At 62.5% G+C, this 25008-nt stretch overlaps 1 protein-coding gene across 1 annotated transcript; it reads right to left on the reverse strand.

Annotated features, from left to right (window-relative positions):
- Nucleotides 1-593: 593 nt before the first annotated feature.
- CHLRE_04g228650v5 (uncharacterized protein) lies at nt 594-23699 on the reverse strand. The gene is made up of 47 exons (XM_043062062.1): nt 23488-23699; nt 23210-23316; nt 22524-22857; nt 22227-22282; nt 21513-21869; nt 21099-21242; nt 20675-20760; nt 19549-19711; nt 19059-19160; nt 18614-18760; nt 18175-18226; nt 17678-17796; nt 17147-17201; nt 16835-16878; nt 16305-16352; nt 15501-15614; nt 15154-15213; nt 14692-14797; nt 14430-14549; nt 13905-14029; nt 12941-13061; nt 12678-12746; nt 12450-12534; nt 12131-12197; nt 11383-11788; nt 10879-10998; nt 10522-10640; nt 10164-10214; nt 9827-9919; nt 9383-9435; nt 8914-8977; nt 8507-8572; nt 8151-8246; nt 7747-7812; nt 7279-7410; nt 7010-7073; nt 6559-6751; nt 6212-6275; nt 5801-5869; nt 5377-5466; nt 4806-4942; nt 4321-4418; nt 3749-3795; nt 3246-3350; nt 2729-2863; nt 2097-2480; nt 594-1750 (listed from the first exon to the last, which is right to left on the reverse strand). Exons 1-47 carry the CDS (start codon nt 23600-23602, stop codon nt 1250-1252), a joined length of 5949 nt encoding a protein of 1982 aa, XP_042925414.1. The 5' UTR covers nt 23603-23699; the 3' UTR covers nt 594-1249.
- Between the last annotated feature and the right edge of the window lie 1309 nt (nt 23700-25008).

A 25008-nucleotide genomic window follows, 5' to 3' on the forward strand; every position in this document is an offset into this window, starting at 1 on the left:
CGGGACATTGGGTGTGAAGCGATCTCTGATGGCAGCACTGGCAGCAGGGGTGGGTCCAGCGCCGCGGCCGAACCGCTTGCTCCTACATGGTGTCCCTGCATTGCTTTGCACTGCGGGGGTTGCACTGTGGGCGTGGGCGTCTCTGTGCGGTAATGGTTTGCACGGTCGCAGGGGGAATGTGCTGTACTATGGGTTCGGTAGGAAGCCAGCGGCCTTGCCCCGCCCCCTCTTGCCCCGGGGTACAGACCACACCGTCAAGGGATGTAAGGCTAGCAGGGGGGGCGCGTGGAAGGCAGTAGTCCTGTGCGTGCCCGCTGCGACACGGCCTGCGGTGGAGGGTGGACTGTGTGGGCCGCGCTGGGTGACTGGGTCCCGCTGCTACAGCGCAGCACACCGCAAGCATAAGACTGCACAGCTGGCGTGGATTGAAGGGCAAGAGAGACGCGTGTATGTGTGTGTGTGTGTGTGGTGTGTGTGTGTGTCAAGCCGTCAGGGGACTGTGGGAAGCCCCGGGTGTGCGGCCCTCGATGACTTGCGCTGATTGCCCGCGTCGGGGATGGCTTGATGTTGGGCTTCGGGCCTTCGGCGCTTGGGTAAAATGAGGGGGGGAACCAGAGGGCACGTGCCAGGGGCCACAGAGGGCACGCGCCCGCTCCTTTCACAGCAGTGCAGCGGGAGAGCGCGAGGACAGACGATTACTGCAATGGCTTGTTCAAATAGCACGCAGGGGTGCGGGTGGGTTGCACGGGCGACACTGCACGGCGGACGCAGCGGCCACACACCGCCTGCTGTGCGTGCCCGGCCTCACCCCGCCTGCCCCGCTTTAATCGCTCTACACGCGCGCAACGTGCGCCTAGGCGCGGAACCCATAATGGGCATCCCATGCAGGCAACCACACCCAAATCAAACCAAATCCCTATATTACTTGCCCAATTGCGTCTTTTGAAACACCTCCTCTTTGACTGCTAGACAACTGTATGATATATGGCCCTAGTGGCGTACACCGACGTTTGCCTTGCCACAACACACACACACACACACACACACACACACACACACACACACACACACACACACAAACACAAACACACAACGCACACACATACACAACGCACAATGGCAATACGATCGATCACAGCTGACAAAAAGCCCCTCACCATCACCGCTCTACCGAATGCGAGGTACCCTGCTACCGTACGCACACGCAACGCGACTCCTGGCCGCGCGCGTGCCTGTCACGCCTGGTGAATCACGCACTCTCAGGCGCGCTAGCCGCCGCCTCGCCGCCTGCAACACCCCCTCCGACTGCTGCAGCCGGCGCCACGTCACCCAGCCCCGCCGCCGCCAGCGCCCGCCCCAGCGCCGCCGCCCCGGCCCTCGCCTCCTCCAGCAACGCCACACACCGCACGAGGGCCAGCCGCGCCGCCGCCACCGTCGCCGCCGACGCCACGCCCACCACACCACTACCTTCGACCGCCGCCGCCCCTACCCTCTCACCGCCATCCCCGCGACGGCCCCTGCCCGCACCACCACCAACGCCGCCGCCGCCGCCGCCAGCTGCGCCGCCATCGCCATCGCTGTCAGAACCGCCGCCGCCGCCGCCGCCACCGCCGCCGCCCGCCGCCCCCAGCACCAACGCCACGTCATCAACGGCGGCGCCCACTGACACGCCGCCGCCGTACACCGCCGCCGCCGCCGCCGCCGCCGCCGACTGCTGCGCCTGGTACTGCTCCAGCTCTTGGCGCAGGGACTGCACGCGTGTGTGCGGCGTAACAGAACCGTACACGCGGAGGGCAAGGAGATACTTATGTAAGAGAAGCCGTGTCTGGTTAAATAGACTTGAGGACCGATTGGGACGGCGGCCGCGACCGTTTAGGAACCCCGGTTCAGACGAGACACGCACACGTCTATGCGTGACTGCCTCCCCCCCCGCCGCACGGTGTGCACGTGTGCCTTTCCCACCGTCGTCATGCCAACCGCTGCTCCGCCGCCCCCCCCCCCACGGACATCGGTAACAACGCGTCTACTATACCTGCCTACGCCTTCACTTCTTAATTAATCGTGAATGTATTCCCCCCCCACACACACACACGCACCTTGACGGTCCGGACCACGGCACACGAGCGGCCCGCCACCAGAGCCGCCAGCTGCGCCAGACTCTCCCGCCCATCCAGCTGCAGCGCCGCCAGGGCTGACTCATCGCCGCCGCCTGCCGCCGCCGCCGCCACGCCGCCGCCGCCGCCAGCAAAATCACAGCCGCCGTCGGCGGGCATCAAGCCGCCGCCGCCGCCGCCGCCGCCGCTGAGTAGTCGGCCGCTACGGCGCATAATGGAGGAGGCGCGGGAGAAGAAGGAGGAGCCGGCGGCGCCGCCGGGCTGCGGCGCGGCTGTGGCGGCGGTGGCTGCAGCGGCGGCGGCGGCTGGCGAGGAGAAGGAGGTTAGTCGGACCAGAGCCGCCTTCGCAGGTGCGTCCAGCATCTCCTGCGGCGCGTGTGCGTGTCGTGGCGTAGGGTGGGGTCGGGTGTGGGATGGGGCTGCCGTGTCAACTTGTGCAGCGTGCGTGTGTGTTTGCGCGCGCCTCCGTACGAACGCGTGGACCCACCCAACCACCCACTCACCCACCCACCCACCCACTCACACACCCTCCGTACGGGATTCCTGCATGCACCATTACACACACAAAGCCCCAGTCCCCGCCGTTCCCGCCGCTGCCGCCGCCGCCTCCTCACCTGCACCGCGCCGCCGCCGCCAGCCGCCAGACGCCGCAGCTGCGCCGCCGCCGCCGGACCGGTCTCGTCCACCAGACGACCAAAGGCACTGTCTGGTCTGGACAGCAGCGCAGACGGGGTGTCGTACTCGACCACCTGTGTGTACGAATGATTAGGGGGGAAAGGGGTTACAGGGCCGCTGTTGTTTGGCACGGTCCCAACTCAATTGCAGGAATTGTCTTTGCTTTGCAACTTGCCAACACTCGTGCACGCATGTCGCCCCATGTTCCATACCCCGTTCCTTTCACCCCGGGTCGCCTCCCCTCCTCCCCTCCCCTCCTCCTCTCCCCTCTCCTCCTCCCCTCTCCTCCTCCCCTCTCCCCCTCCCCTCTCCTCCTCCCCTCTCCTCCTCCCCTCTCCTCCTCCGTTCTCCTCCTCCCCTCTCCTTCCCCCCTCCCCCCCTCCCCTCTCCTCCTCCCCTCTCTTCTCCTCCCCTCTCCTCCTCCCCATCCCCCACCCCCTGGCCCCTCCTGCTCACCCTGCCCTGCTCCAGCAGCAGGATGCGGCTGTAGTCGATGATGGTGGCCAGGCGGTGCGCAATGGTCAGCAGCGTGCGGTCCGGGAACTGGGAGCGCAGCGTGGACTGTGGGGGTATGTGTGTGTGTGTGTGTGTTTTGAGAGGGAGGGGGGGGGGTTGCAAGGATTGGTACAGAGACGTGCAGCGAAGTAGACAGCAGGTGTGGTGTTTTGGGGAGGAGGGGGGCACAAGATTGAAGGCGAGGGGAGGGGTTGTGTTTGGGGAGAGGGAGGGTGAGAAGAAGATGAGTGGAGGAGGGAGGCAGGAGGAACCGGGAGAGGGGAGGTCGGCGGGTGGTTGGGTTGTGGGGATCCGACAAGCAGACTGATGGTTTCAGGCCAGGACACAGGGTAGCAGTGAGCAAGGAAGGCCCAGCTTGCGTGTGTTGCCTTTATTGGCCTTGTGCCCGTGTGCCCGCCAGCCCGGTGCCGGACCCACACGCCACGCACCCACCCACCCCACACCTGGATGAGCGCGTCCGTCTCCACATCCACATTGGCGGTGGCCTCATCTGCAGTTGGGGCAGTTGGGGCAGTTGGGCAGTTGGAGCAGTTGGGGCAGTTGGAGCAGGTCGGGCGGAACTCCGCCTCACTCGCTCTTCATGGACGGCTACCCTGCAGCCCCCACCCGCCCAACCCAATACACCAGTGCTTGACAGGGGCCCTTCATTCCCTTCCCCCCGCCCACCCCGCGCTCCCCCCCTCACCCGCCCACCCCGCGCTCTCCCCCTCGCCCGCCCGCCGGCACCCCCCGGCCCTGCGGCGACATTTATCGCCGGCGCCGCTTGCCCTGCTGCTCCACGACGCCTCGGCCCCCATCCCACAAGCATTATCACTTGCAACTAACGCCCCTGCCTGTGCTCCGCTCGTTTCCGTTGGTTCTGTTTTAGTTTGGGCTGGTATTTACAACCCCCCCTGGACGCCGTCGGTCATCGGTACGCACAACACCACACCTGCTGTCTACTTCGCGCTACACTTCTCTGTACCAGTCCTTGCAACCCCCCCACCCCCCACCCCCCCACTCTCGCATCACTCACCCAGCACCAGCACCTTTGCCGGGTTGAGCAGCGCCCTCGCCAGCGCCAGCAGCTGCTTCTGACCGGCCGACAGCGGCGCGCCGCCCTCGGCCAACTCGCTGTCGGTGTAAGTAAGTATAACATGAAATAATTAGAAACGCCGGATGCAGGGATGAATTATCGAGTTCCGGCCACGTGAGCATTTGAGCTGTGGACTTGTTAGAAACAAAACAGTGTGAGGTTTGAGGCGGAAGAGAGATGTGAGGCGGTGGCGCCACTACTCCTGTCCCGAGTCGCCACCTCCCTCACATCAGCCCCTTACCCCGCATGCCCCATCCCTCCACGTAACCCAGACCCACACCCGCCCCCACCCTCCCTCCCCCAACCCCCCCCCCCCCCAACCACATCCATCACCCACCCACCCCCAGACGCTCTCACGCCGGCTTCCTTACCTTGTTCCTAACACACACACGCACACACGCCCCCCCCCCCTTCCCCGCACTCACGTGTCCAGCCCGCCGGCCCAGCCCTCCACCACGGGCGCCAGGTGTGCGCGGCGCAGCGCCCCCCACAGCTCGGCGTCTGTGTGGGCGCCGAAGGGGGACAGGTTGGCGCGTATGGAGCCGGTGAACAGCACCGGCACCTGCATGCGGGGCGGCAGGGTCGGTGGGGCGGGGGTTACGTTCATAATGGGATAAGGATCAATAAGAAGAAGAGGGGTTGCAAAGATAGGTACAGAGAGTTGTAGCGAAGTGGCGAGGGTGGGGTGGGGTTGGGGGGGGGGTCCATGCATGTTAAATAAGACGAGAGGGCGTAAGAGCAATGGTACAGAGGGGGGCCGGGGGCGGGGATTCCAGGCTTGGCTTATCGTACGATGGCACCCTTGTGCAGGCGGGTGGATACATGGGTGGGTGGGTTGGTAGGGCAAAGGAGGACGGGTTGTTGTTGCGGGACACATGCGGTGTGGCCACACGGCACCGCAGGCGTGCACGTGCCCGTGACACCCCGCGGACACACGCCCTGCAAACCTGCACACCTACACACACCCACACACCCAAACAAGCGCCACACACGGACCTGCGGAATGAGGCTCAGCCGCGCTCGCAGCTGCCTCAGCGCCAGTTTGGAAATGTCGACATCGTCAATCAGGACCTGGCCTCGCTCCACCTGTGTGTGCGTGTGTGTGTGTGTGTGTGCGTATGTGTGTATGTGTGTGTGTGTGTGTGTGTGTGTGTGTGTGTGTGTGTGTGTGCGTATGTGTGTATGTGTGTATGTGTGTGTGTGTGTGTGTGTGTGTTAAAAAGCGAAATGTGTGTGTTGAAGAGCACAAGGAAAACATCATAATCCCTCTTCGGCCGCGAGACTTACGCATATGTACGTCACCCTCCCCACAACAATCCCTGCCGCAAGTCTCATTCCCAAAACCATCTATCCACCTATCTATCTATCTAGCTTACATCTCCCTGCGGCCCCGCGCCCGCTCGCTGCGCCTGTCACCCACCTCCACCAGCCTGAACAGGCACCCCAGCAAGCTGCTCTTGCCGGCGCCAGTGCGGCCCACCACACCAATCTGCAGGGCCAGTCAGCGAGCGAGCAAGCGAGCGAGAGTGTATGTGTGTATATATATGTGTGTATATATATGTGTGTGTGTGTGTGTGTGCGCATGAGAGAGAGGCTCGACCATGCACGAAGCCCGTGGCGGCTAAAACACACACGCGCGGCCCTTCGCCGCTCATGTGTCGGTCCCACGAATGTACACAGCAGGCATGTTGCGAACCCCGTCCAAGCCCCCCATCCGGCCTCCCCCAGCATTTTCTGCCATGCCCCGCTCCAACCGCATGTCGTGCCGTGCCGTGCCAAACGCGTGCCCCTCGTGCCGCACAAAACATACACACGGCCCCCTAGCCCCCACCTTGTCCCGGGCCTCCGCCTTGAAGCTGACACCCCGCAGCACCAGCGGCAGTCCGGGCCGGTACCTGCACGGCAGGCAGGCAGCGAGCAAGACCCGATACTCTGGTCTATGTATTAACAGGTTATAATTCATGATGCGGTTGGAGGACAATATAGCACTGAGCAAACGTGCTCGTGCATACAAATGTGCCTGCGCGTGCCCGCCTCCTCCCCCTTTTTGCCTTTTTCCACAGCCTACACAAATGAAAATTTCCCACTGCCCACACACATCGCACACACATCACTTCCCATCACATTCCGACCCCACCTCCCATCAACCACCACCCACCCCCAAACCCGCACACGCACCTCAGTGCCACGTTCTTGAACTCCACACAGCCCGCCGCCGGCCAGCCTGGAGGGGGCGCCTGCTGGGATCCACTGCCGCTGCCGCTGGATCCAGAACCAGTAGATCCGGATCCAGATCCGGAGGAAGGTGGAGCTGGCGGCAGCTGCTTGTTCCCCTCCTGCGGCAGGTCGCAGTACTCCACCACCCGCTCAACTGCGAAAGGCAGCAGTCGTGGGTAGGGTGGGGTGGTGTTCGCACCATTCACCATTCCGATTTACTGGTAATAACTCGAATTAACAAGTTAAGGAAAAGAAGCGGAGCATAGAGGAAGATTGCGAGAGTGCGGATATGGAGGGGGTCCAGGCCCTCGGCGGTTGTAAGGCTGGACGATGCGTCATGCGTCTCTTTGTGTTTGGGAACGGCCAGAAACACCCCATCGCCCCTCCCCTCCCCTCCCCTCCCCCCGCTCACCCGCGTTCAACATGGTCTCGGCCATACTGGCTGTGCGCACTGTGATGGACACAGCCGCGGTCACCTGGGGGAAAGGGGTGCAGGGGGGTAGGAGAGAGGTGATGGTTCAGAGTTAATACACAACTTATATGAGTTTCACTTGCGTAGATGCAGGTCGCGTTCTGCACATGCACATGCACGTGCATCCTCAAAACCCTCAAAACCCTAACAACGCCCTCACGCTTCCGCCCCCCTCCACCCGCCCTCCTCCTCCTCCTCCTCGTCCTCACCTGCAATGCGTAGCTCATGACCAGTCCCGCCGCGCCCGGCCCCGCCCGCTGCTCCACCGCCACACAGCCCGCCGCCAGCGCCGCCGCCGCGCCCAGCACCTCCAGCCGCACACTCAGCCAGCGGTTGAGAGACTGCGCGCGTGTGTGCAGGTTTGTTGTGTGAACACGCAAGGAGGTGGCATGTGAGTTGCATGCATGCGGTCATGGTGTTGGTCATGTGTCGCATGCTATTGCGGTCAGATAGGCCGGATAGGCCAGACAGGTAAGGTAGGCCCGACAGGCCGGATAGGCCAGATGAAAGGGGCAGGCAAAGGCGCTTCACTAGCAGCGGCAGTTGCGAGACACACACACCCTCTGCCACGACATGACACAAACTACTCACCCTCTCCCCCTAACAAACAACCCCCCCCCACACACACCCACCCACCCGCAACCCCCCCCCCCCCCACACACACACCCCACACACACCTGCGACACCAGCGCCATGCAGCTGACGCCGTCCAGCAGCACGCGGTGCCGGGCCGTGGCGCGGGCCTGTGGTTTGTGCGTGTGTGTGTGTGTGTGTGTGAAAGTGTGTGTGTGTGAAAGTGTGTGTGTGTGTGTGTGTGGCAGTGCAAACGGGTGAGGGGTGGTTGGCACGGTGTTTGGAGTTGAATCGACAGCCCAGCCAACATGGACAGCACGGTATTCACGAATGCTCCTTGCCTTGTCTACACCACACCACACCACACCACACCACACCACCCGCCGTCACGCCCCATCGTCCGCCGTCTGCTTGCCGCACTGCCCCTCCCCTCCCTCTCCCTCTCCCTCCCTTCCTCCCCCCTCTCCATCCCTCCACTCCTCCGCTTCTCCCTCCCCTCCCTTCTCACCTGTGCGCCGTACGCGATGTAGGTGGAGGTGCCGGTGAGCGCCTCGGTGAGGGAGGACATGACCGGCGAGCGAGCCACCGCGTCCAGCCGCTTCACCTGCACAGGGGAGACAGAGTGAGAGAGAGAGTGTGTGTGTTAAAGAGCACAAGGAGAGAGTGTGTGTGTGTTTACAGGTGTGTGTGCGTGTGTGAGGGGAGGTGTGTTTTTAGAGGGATGTGGGGGCGGTGATGGGGTGGAGTCGGGGCTGGAGGACTGGGGGCTGGAGGGACGCATATTGATCATCAATGCAACCCGCCCTACACCCTACACCCTACACCCTCCCGCCCTGCACCTTCCACCCTGCACCCTCCGCCCACCTGCCGCACTGAGGCCTGGAAGTACTGGTACAGCCAGTAGAAGGCCGCCAGGATCACCACCAGAGCCTGCAGGGTGGGGGTGGGGGTTACATTCATGACTAGTTAAGGAAGTGGGGGTGGGGGTGGGTTTGCAAGATGGTTGGAAAAGCGGTACAGGATGCATTGAAGACTGCAGGCGAAGTCGTTACCAAATGGGGTGGGGTGGGGTCAAGAGGGCAGCAAAGATTTGTAGCAGTGAAAAAGAAATGGTGTAAGGAGAAAATGAACAAAGCATAGGTAGAGAGGGTGTGTGTATGCGCATGTGTATGTGCGTGTAATGTGTCGCTGTAATGGCGTTGCAGGACTGCAGACATCGTTCATCCCTAATGATGCTGCCCGCGCCCCTCCCTCCTTCCCTGCCCCCTCACCGGCAGTGCGAAGGGCGCCACCGCGCCCACCAGCGCCAGTGTGGACACCAGCTGCAGGGCGGACCTGGAGGTTGAAGCAGGGTGGGCGGAGAGAGGTGGGGAGTTGCATTCATGATCAGTTAAGGAAGTGGTGGACGGGGGCAGAGGTGTGAAGAAGGATGGGAGGGAGAGGCGGGGGGGAAAGGTGGGAGGGAGAAGTGGGAAGGAGAGTGATGGGAAAAGGTGGGTCACAGAAGTTGAGGGCATGCGACATGTCGGTTGCCGACTCGCTGCGATGCAGCTCTGCACCTACAGCTAGCATTGGCGGGAGCCGTTCGTGTGCTCGGCCTTTCCCCGCATGTGACACACGTGATACCTCAAACCCAGACCAGCACGGTGTGCTGCCCTCCTCCCCCCTTCACCCCCTCACCCTCCACCCCTCATCCCCCCCCAAACCCTCCACTCCCCCCCCACTCCCCCCCACCCCCACCTTGCGGCCATGGCAGACATGGGCGCCAGGTTGCGGTCGATGTCAGACGTGTCCTGGCGGTGGGGAGGGGGAGGGGGGTTGGTGGCGGTGGTGGGGATGAGAGGGGGGGGGGGGTTGTAAATTCCAGGCCTAACTAAACCAAACGAAGCTAGAACGAGCGGGGTGTGCCGTGCGTGTGGTATACAGTCGGCACGTATGCGCCAAATGTGCCGCATGTTGTGCTGGTACCGCCCCCTGCCGCACCGCACCCTCACGGCCACTGCCACACACACCCGCTGACACACACGCCCTGACACACACACACACCCTGACACACACACGCCCTGACACACACACACACACACACACACCCTGACACACACACACACGCCCTCTCACACACACACGCCCTCTCACACACACACACACACACCCTGGCACACACACACACACACACGCGCGCACCTTGGTGAGTCGGTTGACGATGCGGCCCAGGGGTGTGGCGTGGAAGAAGGACATGGGCGCGCCCAACAGGCTGGCCAGCAGCCGCGAGTGCAGCTGAGGGGGGGGAGGGGGGGCGGGGGAGAGGGGGATTACATTCATGACTAATTAAGGAAGTGGTAGACGGGAGAGATGGGGAGGGGGGTTAGCCATTCGTGCGAACTGTTTGTATGAAGCATGTGATTGTACGTGTGAGGGGTCAAACATGAGCACTCGAGCACACACGAGCAACACACGCACGCGCAACCCACACAGTCGCTCTGCCGCCTCCCTCCTTCCCTGCCTCCCCCCTGCCTCGCACCTTGCGTGCGGCGCCCAGGCCCAGGCGGCTCACATCCAGCGTGTTCACGGCCTGAGCGGAGGGGTGGGTGGGTGGGGTGGGTTGGGTGGGGTGGGTGGGTGGGGATTAGATGCACAAGTCCAAAGACATAGGATGACGGGGGACAGAGGAGGGCGGTGTGGAGAGGAGTGAGGAGCGAGTGCGGCCACATGCGGCCGGGCAGTCGCACAGCCCCCCCCCCCCAGCGCCAGGATCTCCCGCAGCCCTTGGGTGCACCAACCGCCCCAACCGCCCTGGATACACGCCGCCGCAACAACCTCGACCACCCCAACCGCCCCCCCCCCACCCCCCCCACACAAACACCCAACCACAGACCCACCTGCACCGCCAGCTGTACGGCACTGATGGCGCCGTACACGCCCAGGTACCACATGGCCCGCCGCCCCTCCGCATCCGGGTCCGGGTCGCCACCCCCTCCCCCCGTGTTGTCGGGTGAGCCTGTGCGGCGGTGAAGCAGGGAGGCAGGGAGGCAGGGGGCATTGAGGCGGTGAGGGTGATTGTGATGACAGCGAGCAGATGAGCACGGTCGGTCGTATAACAAGTACGCATTCCATACACGGTTCACAAGGCGCTCCCCCTCTCCCTCCCCACATCTCTCCCCCCCATACCCCACACGCCTCCCCCACACCCCCTCCCCGTCCCCACCCCCCCTCCCCTCCCCCCTCCCCCTGCCCACCTGTCCACTGCGCCAGCCACACTGTGGTGGCCACCCGCAGCGCCTCACTGGCCGCGAAGCCGCCCAGAAGCCAGGCGGCGGCGGCGGCAGCACCCAGGCCCAGAGGCATGGGCATGGCGCCTGGGGAGAGGGGGGGCGGGGCAGTGTGGGAGATTCTGGGTATAAAGGTGTGGGTGTAGGTTGCAAGGAAGGATACAGGGGAATCAGGGGAATCAGGGGAATCAGGGGAATCAGGGGAATCAGGGGAATCAGGGGAACGCAAGTAGGGGACGGTGGCGTTGGTGGGGTGTGGATTACATGTATGATTAACAAAGAACAAGCGAAGTTGTAGCCAGGTGTGGATGTGGTTTCGTCACGTTCGTGGTAGCGTGGTGGTAGCTTGCTGGTGTCAGGGACGGGTCGGAAGGCCTCCCACTCCCATTCGATGGGAAGCCACGTTCGCGTCAGCTTCCAACCAGAAAAAATAGAAAGAGTCACCACCGATCCATATGCGTTCACACTCACTCAGGTAGTGCGCCATTGTGGTGCCCACTGTGACGCCCTCGCCGCTCCGCTCATCCGCCGTGATGCGAACCACCTGCCCCTGCTGAGGCGGCGCCGCCGTCGCGCCGGCGCTAGCCCCGCCGCCGCCCTCCGCCGCCGTCGCCGCCGCCGCCTTCTTGGCACCCTCCGCCTCCTGCTCCCCATTCGGCTTGGCCTCCGCCGCCACTGCGCCGACGCCCTCCTTTGCCTCCGTCGTCTTGTCCTTCGCAGCTCCCTCCTGCTCCTGCTCCTGCTCGTGCGCGTGCTGCTCGGCTTCCGCTTCCTTCATGAGTGCCGCGAAGGCGCCGCCCGCCGCCAGCAGCTGCGCCGGCGGCCCGCACTCCGCCACTCGGCCGCCCTCACGTGATAGCACCACCACAATGTCCGCCTGATGCAGCAGCCGCGAGGCGAGAGAGAGAGGGGGGGAGAGGCAACAAGAGGGCGTGGGACAGGCGGTCGGCATAGTTATGAATCGGATTCACCCCTGGCTTCGCCGAAGGTTGTCACATGTGAAACCCCCCTTAAGAGGTGGAGTTAGCGGGAGGGCTTATTAGCGGATGGAAGGTACTGATGGGGAGGGATAAATTAACAAGCTTGCATCCGTCCGCAGTCCCCGCCGTCTTTCAGAAGCATACCGTGTAAGGAATACAACTGCAACTGCATTAGGTCAGACCGTTCGAACTGCCGACTGTGGAACTAATCAGCGCGCCGTTTTTGACTCTCTGCGCACCTGCCGTACGAAGTGGAGCTGGTTCGTGGCCATGACCACCGCCTTGCGTTTGTCCTTGAGCAGGCCCCTGCAGCGCGGTGCCGGAGCCAGGCGGCGGCGGCGGCGGCGTGGGCGATGGCATGGCACCAGCAGCAGCGCATAAACACCATGATCGTGCACGCCCGCCAAGACCCCAAGTCCCACATGCCAACTTACCAACACAAACCAAAGTCAAGACGCCGCATCATCAGACACCGTGCACGCCCCACTACACCTGACCACACCCACATCAGGCCTTTCCCCCCACCCTCCAAAACCCCCCCCTTCGCCCCGCCCCCACCTGACCACGCCCGCCTCGAACACGCGGCGCCCCACTGCGGCGTCCAGCGCGGACAGGGGGTCGTCCAGCAGCACCACATCCGCGTCTGGGGGGAAAGAAGGTGGAATGAAGGTGGAATCGGGGGAAGTTTTTTTGACGCCCGCCACCTCCGACAAACCACCGCATCATCACACCCCGCCGAATCATGTACCACACGCACCCCACCGCCTCATGCCCACCCTCACGCACCTGCATACAGCGCGCGCGCAATGGCCAGGCGCTGCTTCTGTCCGCCGCTCACGTTGACGCCGCGGTCGCCTGCAGCAGCAGTGGGGAAGAAGCAGGAGCAGCAGTGGGGCGGAAGCAGGAGCAGCAGTGGGGCGGACGACAGGCGGCATGGTGTGCGCCTCTCCCAACTTACCCTATGTCCCCTTCCCTCAAACCTCCCCCCCCCCCACCGCCCAGGATGGATACCCATCTCCCCGCCATCCATCCCTCTCCCCCTCTCTTACCCATCTCGGTCATGTCGCCGCCCGCCAGCTGCGCCAGGTCTGGTCCCAGACACGCGCCCGCCAGCGCCGCCGCGTAGCGCTCCGGCTGGTACGGCAGCCCGAACAGGATGTTGTCCCGTACCTGTGTGTGTGTGTGTGTGTGTGTGTGTGTGTGTTAAAAAACGAAACGAAAGCCCGCCCAATGACGCGACGGAGTTACTTACCGATACCCACCATTTTTACCGAGCGTCGCGTGACTGTCGTGACCCAGGTAGTCATACTTACCCGCGATAAGCCTGGAACCCCACGGGCGACCATTCGGCCTGACCCCGCGTTGCACCTGTATGCGTCCATGCTCCGCACCCTGGGCGCGCTAAACAACGTTTACCCAGCACGCCTAATTCCCAGATTCCCGCCCGCTGGTCGTAGTCGAGCTCACCTATAGGCAAAGGTGGAAGCATGGGCATAGGGCGGCAGCGAGGAAGTGTCACGGGCATGTGAATGGCAACGGCGATAAGAGAGGCGGCGTGCAGCAGACAAGCTAGGTATCACGCGTCCCAAATCCCGCCCACTAAGTACAATAACACTATTGGAAGAGGGCGAGTTAGCGGTGGCACTGCGACTAAACGGGGTCGAGGCTGCATGGGGGACGTGGATGGCGGGCGGCGGTTGCAGCGTTTCCGCGTGTCAAGCTGGTGTGTGTGTGTGTGTGTGTGTGTGTGTGTGTGTGTGTGTGTGTGTGTGTGTGTGTGTGTGTGTGTGTGTGTGTGTGTGTGTGTGTGTGCGTGTGTGTGTGTGTGTGTGTGTGTGTGCGCGCGCCAGATCAACAGATTTACGGTAGAAGTTAGTACGGTACAACAGCACGGCACGTTGACCATGAGGCAGCACGACAGACTGGGAAACAAATCCGTTGAGTGCGGCCCAATCTAGGGACAATCTGCCGTACACGCTGCCGTATACGCTGGTGTGCTGCCCGATGCCGTACCGTGGCGTTGATGATGAAGGGCGACTGCGGCACGTACGCCAGCCGACCCGCGATGTACGGCGGCGAGCCGTACACCTGCTGCGCCGTACCCAGTATGGCGCTGATGAGGGTGGACTTGCCGCTGCCTGTGATTTGAAATCAGGTGCAGTGCGAGGCGTGGGACAGGGTTGGGGGGCGGATCAGGTTTGAGGGCTGTGTGTGGGTATAACGCGTTGCGATGCGGTTCCGAGGGCTGTAGTTGTGGTGGCGCGGCGGGTGGTGCGGGGCGATGCTGTGGGTGCGGTTCAGCTTTAAAGGCTGCAGTTATGGGCTGTAGCTTTTGTGTTGTTGTGCTGCGGACCAATGGCCTGCCCCTCCCCCCTCGGCCCACACCTCCCACGGTCCCACCCCCCTTACTGCTCCCCGTGTGTCCAGGAAATGGTGAAAAACATCCCCACCCTACCCCTGTCCTTCCGGAATGGAGTACCCCTCCATGCTACTCACTCCCTTCTCCATGCACGGCTACATACCCCGCCCCTGTCTCACCCGTGCTGCCCACCACCGCCACCAGCTGCCCGGCCTTGACGTCCAGATCCAGATCCACCAGGGCGGGCGGCTGCTTTGGATCCCAGCCGAAATCGCCAGTCAGCCGCACAGCCGTGGCGCCTGTCACGCGGTTTGAAAGTTGTTTTTTGGGGGGGGGGGTTAGCCATTCATGTGGAGAGCAGAGTGATCACATCACAAGTATGAAGTACAGATATCCGTCGCACACCCAACCCCACCCCACACCCCACCGCCCCCCACCCACCCGGCTGCGCCGCGGGCAGCGGGGGCGCGGGGTCCGCTGACTCGGCCGCCAGGAAGTCACGGAGGCGGCCCAGGCTGACACGCGCGGCGCTGAGCTGGGCCACAAGCTGCGTTGTGTGTGTGTTGGGGGGGGCGGGGTTACATTCATGATGGGGGAGTAAGGGATGGGGAGGGGCGGGGAGGGGCGCGGAGGGGCGGGAGAATATCAGTGGCGCGGTCATGCCCAGCCTTTGCGCTCCTTCCAACCAGCGTGGTCGCTTCCTGCCCTCCAGCCTCCATCCCCTTGTGATCCCGCCCGCATCGCCCTCCCATCCCCGAGCTTCCCACACCACATCCCTGCAGACCCATGCCCACATACACACACACGTACACACACACCCCCCAGTTTTGTTGTTTTCTTTTCAACACACACCCCAGACACACCCACGCCCCCCCCCACACACATAAGCCCACACACACACACCTGGGGCAGTTGGAACAGCGGGAAGCGCAGGACGTTGAAGAGGACCAAACACGTGAAGGCCTGGGGGCGTCGGGTGTGTGTATGTGTGTGTGTGGGGTTGGTTGGGTGTGTGTGTATGCGTATGCGTGTGGGAAGGGTGGTGTTGGGGAGAGTGCTGGTGAGGACGAATGCGGGCTTGGGGTTTGGGGCAGTGAACCTGAACCCATAGTATTGTGTCCAGCAATTATCCCATAGCACAAATCTCAACAACATTTATAGGCGTAGCACCAACAATATCATACAAACCAGCAGTGATCCAAAACCTCCTTGTAGAGCACACACACGCACACGCACACACACGCACGCACCTTGGCTGCGTCCAGGCTGTGGCCCAGCGCCAGGTAGACGCCAAAGGTGGTGACGGGGATGAGCACGGGCACGGACAGCAGCAGGAAGGTCACCAGCGAGGAAAGCACAGACACCTGCGGGCGGCGGGAGGGAGGGGCGGGAATGGAGGGAGGGATTACATGATTAACCAGGGAGGAGGGAGGAGGGGGTGGTGCAATGGATGTGTCAGGTGGGGGGCGTTGCACCAGTGCGGCAGGTGAGTGCTGCGTGTCACGCCGCGCCTCGTCACGCCACGCCACGGGGGTATGTGCATGCAGCGGGTGGCCGTGGGGGCGGCTGTGTTGGGACGTGTTAGGACGCAGCAAGTTAAAGGACCCTGTGTGTGGTGTGCCTGCAGGTGCCGTGTGCTGGCAGGGGGCGGCGGCGACGCAACCGGAGGGCGGCTGTGGCACTGGCATCACGCACACATACAAACACACACGTATACACGCACGCACACACACACACACATACACACACACACACACACACACACACACACACACACACACACACACACACACACACACACACACACACACACATGCATGGGTTTGCACCCTTGAGAGCGTGTGGACACTAATCCCCCCTCGAGGTTAGAGTAGCGGGGGTTGCGCGATTTCCGGTTGGTAAGACCGGCGGCTCACCGCAGGAGGTATGCGAGGTAACTTCAGGTAACATCCGTAAACCGTCGCTTTGCTGCATCGCATACACTGTCTTTGCGCAACGTTTTCCTTGTGCTCTTTAACACACACACACACACACACACACACACACACACGCACCCGCCACAGCTTGGATAGCTCCCGGGAGCGAGCCGCCTCGATGCGGTCCTGTGATACAATGTGATGCAATTTGTTTGGTGTTTTCATTCGTGTTCGAGAGAGCACAAAGACGGAATATCTGCGTTGTCGTGTACATTGTGTTGTAGTCTGTGCATTGTGCACTGTGTGTTGGGACACGCCTGTCATGGAGGTGATGAAACAAGCTCACGCCATTCCCCACCGACAACGACCTAGCCCACTCCAACGCCCGCACGTTCCCGGCTGCACAATCACATGCACACGTACACACGCGTGTCACAAGTACACGTTCCTCCGCTTGCCTTTCTTGAGTAACCCCAAACACACGAGGCCGCCCTTCTGGTAATGATGAGACTCTTTCGTTCAAACACATGAGATTTGATGATGCCTTTCTTGAGTAACCCCAAACACACGAGGCCGCCCCTCTGATCATGATGGCAGGGACTATTACGTTGGGCTCGGGCACATAACCCCTCCCTCCCTCGCTCCCTCCCTCTCTCGCTCGCACCCACCTGCAGCGGCTGCTCCCAGGCGCTGCACTTGACCACCTCCATGCCTGTGTGTACGTGTGTACGTGCGTGTGTGTGTGTGCGTGTGTGTGTGTGTGTGTGTTGATGACAGCATTGGACCAAGTCAGGGGGGCGCAACTTTGCGCACATACACATTCCACAACCCCACCAGCCGCAGGTGGCTCCGGGCGGTGGCTACGTACTAGGCGTCCAGTCCAGTCACACACCCACACCCATAACCATCCACCCGCCCACCCGTCCGCATGCCCACCCACCCACCCCACCCACCCAACCCACGCAACCCACCCCACCCACCCGCCATCATCTCCGCCTCCAGCTTGGTTCGCTCGTCGGTGTGGCCCAACGCGTCCTGTGGCACAGAAGGAGATGCACGCAAACGTTGCGCATTTGCCAGTCAGCCATCATGAAAGAAACACAAAGAACGCGATGCTTGCTCGCGCCCCCGCCGGCTTCCCTGTTGTGGCAGCCCCTGCTACCCACCGCAACCAATTGTCCAGACCACCAGCACACATACCACACGCCGCCGGCACACACCACCACCATCCAGCAATGCACATACAAACACGCGCCTCGCATTGTGCGCATACACACACGCACACACACACACACGAATACACACGCTTCGTTTTGTTGTTTGTTTCAGCGGCACACACACACACACACACACACACACACACACACACGAGCACACACGCTTCGTTTTGTTGTTTGTTTAACACACATGCACACACACACACACCGACACACACACACACACCCACACCCACACACACACACACACACACACACACACACACACACACACACACACACGCCGACACACACCTTGAGCGCCCTGTTGCTGGCTGCTACGATGGCGGCGTTGGCCGGCACCAGCGCCACCAGCACTGCCACCGCGGTGAGGCAGGCGGCGCCCAGCTGGCCGTACAGCAGGACCAGGGCCACTGCAGGGAGGGGAGGGGGAAGGGGTTCCATGCATGTTACATAAGACGAGAGGGCTAGGAGCAATGGTACAGAGGGGGAGGGAAGAGGAGGGGAGGGGAAGGGAGGGATGAAGGGAGGGGGAGGGAGGGGGAGGGAGGGTTATGTGCCCGAGCCCAATGAGTTTGGTCCCAATAGTCAAGGAATCGTTGTTGAGGGGGAGAGGGTGGTGCGGGGCAGGGGGGGGAGAGGGTTGGCTAGGCTAGAAGCAGAATCGGCCCGCATGCTGGCCAGACCAGACCACAAGCTGGTCAGACCAGACCACCTCAGCGGGTCACCCGCCTGCTGCAGGCACCGCACCGCAACCGTGTGGGTATGGGTATGCGCGCTCCGACACCCACCGACGATGCGCACGGGGGAGGAGAACAGCCCCATCACGTTCTGGCACAGCGCCTGAAGGGGTGTGGAGGGGCGTGGACGCACATGGGTCACATGCACATTATGACTAATGAAGAGGTGGCCAGGCACAGCAGGGGGTTACATTCATTCACAGCAGGGGTTGGGCGTGGGGCTGAGTGGGGGTGAGACCACCACAACCAAGTGGGGCCCTGGGTTGTGGACCCCAGCCGCACTTGCCCCTGGCACCATTTCCCCGGCCCCGGCCCCACCCCATCAGCCCACCAGCTCCAGTGCACGCTCTGCTTCCGCAGCAGTGATATGACCGCTGTCCCACCTAAGCTGTTGTACCTGCCGTACCTACCGTACTAGCTAGCTGCCATATAAAACACGCCGTACAAGCCGTACAACTGCCTCCAACCGCCTCCAACCGCCGCAACCCACCATGAGCGACTCCACGTCACTGGCCACCAGGCTGTACACTCGGCCGCTGGAGAAGTGTGACCGGGCGGCGGGTGTGAGGCGGAACAGTTGGGCGTGTACGGCGGCGGCCAGCGCGGCCTTGAGCCGGAAGCCGGCGCGCATGACGCGCTGCGTGGGATAGGTGTGAGAGGTGTGGGATAGGTGTGGGAAGGAGGTGTGGACAGAGGTGTGCAGGTGTTAAGTTGCGGTACAGGTATGGTGTACGTCGGCAAGGGCGGTACGGGGAAAGGACATGGGGGAGAAAGGGACGGCACGAACAAGGAAGCGTGCCGGGTATCGCAGGTGGGGTGTTGGGCATCTGACGCGCATCAACGTGTGTACCACTCCCGGCATCACCGCAAGTGCGCGTGTGCATGTGGGCAAGTCGCATGTTTGCGTCACATCAGTTTGGAACCGTCACACCCACCTGGAAGTGCTGGTTGTCGGCCAACACACCCACAGCCGACCCAACAAACATGCAGCCCGCGGCGGCGTAACCCCGCCAGGAGGGACCGCCCGTGGCCAGGACCTGACAGGGAGCGGGAGGAGGGGGCCAGGGGGGTGGCCGTTCAAGGGGAACGGCGTGATGGGGGCAAGCGTTACATTCATGATTAGTAACGAGTGGCGTGCACACGCACGCGTGTAAAACGCACACGTGTAATACAGACACACGCAACTTCATGGAGGGGAGGCACACACGCACACAGCTCTGGCTCCCCCCGCACCCCCCGGCTACGGTCTACGGCCAACGCCGACCAGAGGGACTCAAGGCTCAAGGGCGTCCCAGATACAGATCAATGCCAAACCTCCTCCGCGCTCTTTCGGCGGGTTCTGGGTCCCTCTGGAGATTGTGCTAAACTACAGTTACCCCCCTCCCCCAGCCCCCTTAGTTAGGGCTGGTATTTACAACCCCCCACCTGCAGCAGCATGTTTAGGAACAGCGGCCCCACGAACTGGCTGCCGTCGTTCAGCGCCTTGGCCGGCAGCGCCCACAGCACCTCCGCCGCCACCAGCCGCCAGCAGGCGCGACCCAGGTCCGCGCCCGCCGCGCCGTGAGACGCCAGCTCCGCCCGCCACAGCCTGAGGAGATGGGTGGATGGGAGCGAGGGCGCAGCGCGTGCGCGCTCACGTGTGGAGGAGAAATGTGTGCAGGAGGAGCGAGCGCGCCCGCCTGTGTTAAAAAACGAAACGAAAGCCCGCCCAGACGACGCCGGAGTTACTTACGGATACCTACCAATTTACCGAGCGTCGCGTGGTTGCCGTCACCCAGGTAGTCATACTTACCCGCGATAAGCCTGTAACCCCACGGGCGACCATTCGGCCTAACCCCGCGATGCACCTGTATGCGTCCATGCTCCGCACCCTAGGCGCGCTAAACAACGTTTACCCAGCACGCCTAATTCCCGTATTCCCGCCCGCTGGTCGTAGTCGAGCTCACCTATAAGCATGGGAATGGAAAGGCATTGGGCGGTAGCACAGAAGTGTCACGGACGTGTGAAATGGCAGCGGTGGAAGAGGGCGGCGTGCAGCAAGCAAGCTATCTAATGTCCTAACACGCATCCCAAAGCCCACCCACTAACTATGCCCGTGAAAGGGAACGAGTCTGGGGCCGCGCGGCTGCAAATAGCGCCCGACTGCATGGGGCGCATGGCGGGCGGCGGTTGCAGAGACGCTGGGCTGGGCTGACTCGGCTGGCAGAAAAGGGCGTGTGCCCGTCACCCCCGAACCCGCGCATAACCCGCATGTGTGCGCAAGTGTCAGACACAAGCTGGTGTGTGTGCGTGTGACGCCATGGGCTGGCGGGAGCTGGCCTCCCGCTCCCCACTCCATGGCGGCACCGAGGCTAGGCATGCTCAGACACAAGCTGGTGTGTGTGCGTTTGTGTTTGTATGCGGAGGGCAAGCGCGCAGCCCCCGACCCAGACAACCCCTGGTTAACTGCCTTGCTCGGCCCCCATAACTCCCATTTAACCGCCCAACCGCCGCTTCAAACCAACCGCCGCTACAAACCCACCGCCTTTTCAAGAAAACCCAACCGCCTCACTTTTGGAAGGCGGGCTCCACGGCATCCACGCGGTCGTCCGGCGGCAGTTGCCAGATGTCGTTGGTGGTTAGCGGTTGCCGGTAGCCCTGTAGTACGGCAGCGCGATAATTTAGAGCAGCAGCGTTACCACAACCGGTACAAAACGTTGTGTCATTGTGTGCGTGTGGATGATGGGTAGATGTATGTTAGATTGGGAAAGACACCCGCTGACGTCACAACCCGAGAGCCCGCTACAAGTTGTCCGGCGGAGCAACTTACCCACCAAAACCCCGTTGCAGCATACACACGCCCATGCCCACGCCCACGCCCACGCCCCCCACCCACCCACCCACACCCACAGCCACACCCACACCCACCCACACCCACACCCACACCCACACCCACACCCACACCCACACCCACACACAAACACAAACAAACGTACCTTCTGGATGAGCGGTGCCATCCATGCGAACGTGAGGCTTGACCAGATGCCGGCGCGCGCCTCCGGACACACAGTGGCGGCGGCGGCGGCGGCGGTGGCGGTGGCGGCGGCGGCCGAGGTGTCGGGCTCGCTTCCAGCCAGCGGCTGCAGGTGGAGACAGGAGTAACGGACACCGCACACACAGCTGTCAAACGGCGATGGAGACGTGGGCGGCATGGATAACGGTGGGAGTGACCGGCAGTACACGGTTAGTGCCGGCCAGTGCGAAGCACGCGACTTCGCGCCGCCTGCAGCCGCAGACCCCACTCCACCCCGAGCTTCTAACCGCATTCCCCCTCTCCCACATCGTTCCCACACCGCTCCCACACCGCTCATCCATCACTACCCCACCACTCCCGGGCTACCCGTACGCACCAGGTAACCGCCGCCATGCTGGTCGTCCTCAGCCTCCACCAGACCAGTCGCCTTGCCCGGCCGCCAGACCAGCGCCAGACCCGCAAGCGCCAGCTGTACGGACAGGTACGACACGTACATGTAGAAGAAGTACTGGGCGCTGAAAGCCGCCGCGCCATCGCCGTCAGATCCAGAATCCGGATCCGAGTCCGGGTTCGACCCAGATCCAGATCCGGGTCCGGATCCGGATCCAGATGGGGCCGGGGGCGGGGCGAAGATGAGGAACCGGGCTTTGACCAGCTCGGCACTGGCGGCCAGCACCAGCGCGAAGCGGACCAGCCAGCGGGCCGGTAGCACGACGTGGCCGGGCGGAACCAGCTGTGTGTTTTTGATTGGGGGGAAGGGAGAGAGAAGGGGATTCAAAGATGGTTGGGAAAGGGAGGGGGGGAATGAGGTTGTTTGCGCCGTTCCCAGGAACGGTAAGGAAGAGAGAAGGGGGAAGTTAAGGGGAGAGGTAGGTTGGAAGGAGAGTGAGTGGGGAGGGGGAGGCGGCAGGGTGGGGATCGCATGAGCGGGTAGGCAACGTGGAATCTGGGGGACCCTGCTTGCCTCAGTCTCTGACTGGGCGGGGTGGTCGAACTCCACGTCTCCACACCCCTATCCGTTGGCCCCCAGCATACTCCCGGCCCCCATGCATGCCCGCCCTAAACCCGGCCCCCATGCATGCTCGCGCACCTCCCGAGAGAACAGCGCCACCAGCGCCAGCCAGCGTCCCGACGACAGCGCAAAGCCTGTTGCGGGGGAGAAGCACACCACCAATTTTGCAGTTTCCACGACTTGCGCTTTGCCCAAAGCTAATGTGTGAACTGTGGCGCGCGAGTTAAGCAGCCCTCCCTCCTCAGCATACGGCACCCAGAGCTCCACACATGATGATGCGCGCCTGCACGCCCCAACCCGCACCCGCATCTGCATCCGCATTCGCAACCGCGCATGCATATCACACCTTGACACCGCGTCATGCATATCACACACCTGCCCACTCGTACGGAGCCACAGGGGCGGTGGCGTCGCCGCCGCCGCCGCCGCCGTCGTCGCCGCCGCTGCCGCGAACCCAGGCACCGAGCATTGCACGCAGCGCGCGGCGGCTGAGGGCCGCTGCCACCTCCGCAGCCGCCGCGGTCGCTGCAGGCTGTGGGACGTCACTGCCCTCCCCCAAGGTGAGCGTGTTGTGGGTTGCGGCGGCGCTCGACTGCTGCCCCAGCAGTCCCAGCCCGCCCCACGCCGCCGCCGCCGCCGCCCCCAGCCTCGCGTTCAGCTGTGCCAAGCTGATGAGCAGGCCCGCGCAACACAGCGCCAAGGTCACAACCTGCCGAGCATCACATGCCGGCACACGGTATCGATGAGAGGTAGAGCATAAATGGAGATGATTGTTTGGAGAAAGGAATCAGAGTAGGTTTGAGTTCATGGCGAGCAGTCTTCGCACATGCCGGCAAGCAAGCAAGTCAACAGCGCAGAAATGGTGGGGCGTGCCCTTGTTGCCGGCGCTTGTTGCGGCGGCGTAGCCCGCCTCCCCCATCCGTGCAAAAATGAACAGCATGTCTCCCGCTGGGAACACCGAGAACAACAACACCTCCCCCGCACTCACCCGCACCATCTCCGCGCCCACCCCCCACCCACCCTGCACCCACCATCCACACGCGCCCCTGCCCCGGACCCACCTGCACCCGTAGCGCCACTCCGGTATAGCGGTGCTTGCGGCCGCAGCGGGCGAAGGTGCGCAGCAGGTGCAGCACACACACCAGGATGCAAAACACCTCGGCGGTGCCTGCAAGGCGCGGGAAGCCGCGGTTTTGGGGAGAAACGGGAAAGGAAGGGGAGGGCAGGCAGGGGGGCTTACGAGGGGGCAGCGGGAAAAGGAAGACAGGAACTTTACGCCCGTTCGGACGCGCTGACTTTACGGTAACTCTGGACGTCTTTATTTTTCAGGCCCTCTCACCCAGCACAGCGACGTCCACAAAGCAGGGTGTGAAGCGGCCAAGCTCATTGCCAAAATCGCCGAGCGTGAGGTCCGGCGAGCAAAAGCCCACCAGGAAGTGATTTTCGGATGCCATGTTTAGATTTTGCTCAGTCCGCGGCGCAATGGCCCGCGCAATGGTTAGGACGAAGGTGTTGAAAATCCTTCAACAACTCCGAGTGCACAGGCTCTACGCGGTGCACGCAAACTAGTGCATGCTTTGCAGCATGCGCTTACGACAGCATGCGCGGTGAAGGCTGGCTTGAAATGGCGCGGGCGAGGCATCTTTCGCAGTGGCAACGTTGCACCAAAGCTGGATCACGGTTCCGACTCTAACCGCCCCATCAGGCACGTGCCTGCTTCTGGCCGACCCAGCCGTCGAAATACATGTGGCACTGCACGCCATCTTCCAATAGATTTGCAATCTACTTCGTGCGCTGGAGTCTGCAACCAGGAGGGTGGCGCTAGCGCCAAACGCAGCAACGCTCACGTCAGCTCACGTTGCCCAGCACAACCACCGCCCCGAGGCGCCGTATGGAACTATGGACCCGAGCTGCCCAACAAATAGCTTCAGGAGCCTTCAAGCCGCAAGTTGCTTGGATTACTGGGAGACCGTGCTCGAGGTCCCGTGGTTTTGGCGGGGGGCGGGGCGGGGGGGGGGGGCTTTGAGAGGGGCGAGTAGCCTGCGAGTTGGCGTGCCCCGGCCCCCGCAGGGGGCGCGGCGCACCCATACGTTTCAGAACAGGGGGGGTCTTGCCAAGTTGGTAAACACACGTTCCCGGCCCCCGCCGACTGTACACGGCCATTATTTAAGCCATCCATTACACGAAGCTATTGTACACAAAGTAGAAGAGGCCCCAGCGACGCAGATCCGTCACCCGACTCGAGTCAGGGAACCTCGATCGCGAAAGTAACTGAGGCTGAATAATATTTTGCGCACTCTAACGCATTGAATGGAGTCCGATGCCTCAAGAAAGACAATTTTCAGGCCAATTTCATCGCACAGGCTGGCGCTGGCCCAAGTTAATTATCAGATATGTAGAAGGCTTCAATATAAGCACTTATGTACCTGTCAGGAGGCCCGTAGGCATGTAAGCTGCGAGCGCGAGCACCTGTCCATAATACTGCCGTGCTGGCAGCCCCAAAACATGAGACCTAAGAAGCTGAGACTCTGCTATCATTAAATTCGCAAAACGTGTAAGGCTGAACGGTTTCGCCGCAAGGGCGAACTTGAACTTACTTCGCGACGTCCAACTGTCCGACGTCAACGCACAGCCCCAACCCCCCAGCACCGGCACCCAGATCACATATTACTTACTTATATAGTGGAGTCTGTATCTCGCGGTGGGTGGCGGTATTATGACGGGTTTTGGTGCTGGGGGGGGTTCGGCAGATGGCGAGGGTGCGCTGGGGTGAGCTGCGGGCACGCGGGAAGAAGTCCGCGCGCGCCCTCGCTATTTGACAGGGCATTGGCCCAGCTGTTAGTATTACATGAATACGTAG

Source organism: Chlamydomonas reinhardtii, chromosome 4, assembly GCF_000002595.2.
Source record: "Chlamydomonas reinhardtii strain CC-503 cw92 mt+ chromosome 4, whole genome shotgun sequence".
Taxonomy (NCBI): Eukaryota; Viridiplantae; Chlorophyta; class Chlorophyceae; order Chlamydomonadales; family Chlamydomonadaceae; genus Chlamydomonas; species Chlamydomonas reinhardtii.

Coding starts and splice junctions, on each gene's coding strand:
- CHLRE_04g228650v5 (XM_043062062.1), bottom strand. CDS start 23,602: ATGGCATCCGAAAATCACTTCCTGGTGGGCTTTTGCTCGCCGGACCTC. Junction 22,283..22,523: donor GGCTCCGTACGAGTGGGCAG/GTGTGTGATATG, acceptor CCCCCGCAACAG/GCTTTGCGCTGTCGTCGGGA. Junction 9,436..9,826: donor TCGTCAACCGACTCACCAAG/GTGCGCGCGTGT, acceptor CCCCACCGCCAG/GACACGTCTGACATCGACCG.